General features: G+C 47.7%; 2 protein-coding genes across 2 annotated transcripts in view; both read right to left on the bottom strand.

Annotated features, from left to right (window-relative positions):
• tmem116 (transmembrane protein 116) overlaps positions 1-1,465 on the bottom strand; it is an 8,124-nt gene extending 6,659 nt beyond the window's left edge. Inside the window, exons 1-4 of the mRNA XM_017404713.3 lie at positions 1,218-1,465; positions 710-756; positions 350-413; positions 112-243 (exon numbers count right to left, since the gene is read on the bottom strand). Of these exons, the coding sequence (XP_017260202.1) occupies positions 112-243; positions 350-413; positions 710-756; positions 1,218-1,271 (297 nt within the window). The 5' untranslated portion in view covers positions 1,272-1,465. The remainder of the gene's footprint in view (positions 1-111; positions 244-349; positions 414-709; positions 757-1,217) is intronic.
• Positions 1,466-1,595: 130 nt separating this feature from the next.
• On the bottom strand, positions 1,596-2,874 carry LOC108229058 (zinc finger protein 3-like). Its single transcript, XM_017404714.3, has one exon. The coding sequence runs from the start codon at positions 2,857-2,859 to the stop codon at positions 2,167-2,169; it is 693 nt and encodes a 230-aa protein (XP_017260203.2). The 5' UTR covers positions 2,860-2,874; the 3' UTR covers positions 1,596-2,166.
• Between the last annotated feature and the right edge of the window lie 103 nt (positions 2,875-2,977).

The following is a 2,977-nucleotide window of genomic DNA, read 5'->3' as shown; positions in this document are numbered from 1 at the left end:
GTGCAGGTTGTTGTGTGTTGTTGTGTTACCTGCTCCACGGTGTGCAGGTTGTTGTGTGTTGTTGTGTTACCTGCTCCACGGTGTGCAGGTTGTTGTGTGTTGTTGTGTTACCTGCTCCACGGTGTGCAGGTTGTAGCACAGTGTGTTCAGGTTGTTGCAGTGCTGAAAGAACAGAGCGCCTCCGATCACCCAGCAGACGGCGAGCAGCAGGTCGGCCACGCTGAGCTGGAACAGAGGCTGCAGCTGCAGACACACAACAACAACACAATGACATGATAAACAACAACTGGAGGACTGGAGCAGCAGCTGTCTCAGGTTTGACCTCTGACCTCTGACAGAGCAGACTGACCTCGGGCTTCTGGCTGAGTCTTTGCAGAAGCAGGCAGACGATGATGGAGCTCGAACCCACGACGCTGGAAAGAATCAGAACATCTTCAGTCTGTCCCTTCCTCTGACCTTTGACCTCTGACCACCATCACTTACTGACAGAAACATGTTCTCTCTGTTTCTGCCTCTTTGAATGAAACTGTCTCCAGTTGAATGAAGAAAAATCAGATTAAATGAACAAACTGTTTAACCTGCAGATAAAACCAGATCCTGTTTATTTATCAGATTTAAGAGATCGACTCAAAGGAGTCCTGATCGGAGGGACATGGACTCTGAACGTCTGAGTCTGAGTGAGGATGAGGAGGATGAAGAAGGAGCTGACCTGAGGGCAGCCATGATGAGCTGGATCCAGCTGACGGCCTTATAGACCTGCAGACAAACACCGAGCGATTTCACGTCTGAAAATACATTTTATATCAACTAACTGGAGCTAAAAATAAACTTGAACTTTCATTTTAATCTGCGGAAGATGAAGTGAAAGTTTTAAAAATAGAAACTCTGAGAAACAAAAAGACCTGAAAGCAAAAAACTGAAAAAGTTTAAAATGACAAATTCTGCTTCGATTTAAATCAGTTTAACTTATTTTGAGCTCATATCTGATAAAAACAGATTAATCCTGTAATTCTGTAAACGGGGCAGAAAAAACAAAGTGTTGATATTTTCCTGACATTAATCCTGAATCACTTCATTCATGAGTTTAAATTAACAGATTAATTCTTCTCCTTCAGAAACAAAGTTCACTGAGCCACATGTTAACGTTCAGCAGGAACTCTAAATTAATTTAAATCTAAATTTAATCTGAATTTAATATAAATTTAGTCTGAACTCACGCCGGTCCAGTCATGAGCTCCGGAGAAGTTGGAGTTGTTGAAGGGGGTCAGCATGATGAAGACTCTGAGGAAGGACAGCCAGAGCAGCACCAGCTTTATATCATGCAGGGGCGGGGCTTAGTTGAACAGGTCCCGCCCACAGGAAACTGTCCACCCTGAAAGGCAGCAGCTGAGTTTAAAGTTCCTGTTTCTTGGCGCCACCTGCTGGAGGAATCCTGAACTGCTCAGATTGAGGAGATTAAAGTCCTCAGATGAACTCAGCAGAACAAATAAAACCTCTCAGGTTGGGTCAGATGTTTACAACAACAACTGAAGCTTTTGATTAAGAAAACAAACAACCATAAATAAAACAGCAGAAGAAGAAACATCATTCATTCATTCATTGTGGAACCTACAGATTTATTCTTTAAGATTTCAGACCTTCTGCGTGTTTATCAGCTGAAACGGATCAAAAGCAGCTAAAATCCAACGAGCAGCTCGTTTAAAAGAAAACTTCCCATCATGGAGTTCAAACATCCAACCAAACATCCGTCAGAAATCCTCCGTTAATCTGATCCAAAAACAGAAACATAAATCTGAGCTGATGGCACATTTATTTACAGATGAAATAAATGAATCTTTGTTAAATGTAGAGGCGGCTCAGTCCCAACACAGAATTATTAATAAATATATTTTAGACTTTCAAAGAGACGGAACTGAAAATAACGACAACGTGTGGACACTCCAGACTTTCAAATCCTCTAAACTATAAACCCAGTTAGTTTTTTTAGGGGAAGAACAGAACCGGGTCGGACGGGGTTTCTGGTTCTGATCCACATATAAGGAACACTGAAGAACCGTCCATCCTGAGCTCCAGTCTGCAGGATGTTTGTCCCTTCTGGGCTACCGTAGTGAGGTCACATGATCCTAAACTAACACAGTGGTTCTGATGGTTCTGATGGGTCCGTCCTCAGCCGGTCCTGGTCTGGGTTCCGGCCTCCTCGGCGGGCCCCTGCTGGGGGCCGGCCGACTCGTGTTTCTTCATGTGTTTGCGGAAGATTCGGGCTCCGCTCAGGTTCTTCTGGCAGATGTGGCAGAAGTAGGGCCGAGCGTCCGAGTGCGTGTCCACGTGGTAGGTGAGCTCCAGGGCCCGGCTGAAGCTCTTGCTGCACAGCGGACACTGGTAGCGGACCCCGGAGTGGATCATCTGGTGGTTCTTCAGCACGCAGAGCTGCTTGAAGGTCTTCTGGCAGACGGAGCACTGGTACGGCCGGGCGTCGGTGTGCACCCGGCGGTGGCGGCGCAGGGCGCTGGAGAAGGTGAAGCTCTTGCTGCAGACGCTGCAGGTGTAGGGCTTCTCTCCGGTGTGGATCCTCTGGTGCTCCTTCAGGTGGGCCTGCTGGATGAAGCTCTTCCTGCAGGTGGCGCACTGAAAGGGACGCTCGCCTGAGTGGACCCGCAGGTGTTTCTGCAGCGCCGACGCTTTGAAACAGTCCCGGCCGCACACCGGACAGCTGTGTTTGCTCCTCCCATCGGAACCGCTGTCTGCAGGCGGGTCCGGAGGGTCGGGAGGGTCCGAGGAGACGTCGGGTTCTGTCAGACACACCGAGGAGACGTTAGTTTCTACGACAACAAAACCACCGAAGAAAAACAATCCAAACATTAACTTCAAACCCAAACTATATCGTCCACAAAAATCTGACTTCTAGTCCTGCTTAAAACTGCTGATCCAGACCCGCCTGGACCCGGGTCAGGGGGTCAGAACCAGCAGACGGGCCTGG

Source organism: Kryptolebias marmoratus, unplaced genomic scaffold (assembly GCF_001649575.2).
Source record: "Kryptolebias marmoratus isolate JLee-2015 unplaced genomic scaffold, ASM164957v2 Scaffold101, whole genome shotgun sequence".
In the NCBI taxonomy this organism is placed as follows: domain Eukaryota; kingdom Metazoa; phylum Chordata; class Actinopteri; order Cyprinodontiformes; family Rivulidae; genus Kryptolebias; species Kryptolebias marmoratus.
This window is presented reverse-complemented; position numbering and strand designations above follow the sequence as displayed.

Excerpts from the sequence above, each read along its gene's own strand:
- LOC108229058 (XM_017404714.3), bottom strand. The coding sequence starts at position 2,859 with ATGTTTGGATTGTTTTTCTTCGGTGGTTTTGTTGTCGTAGAAACTAAC.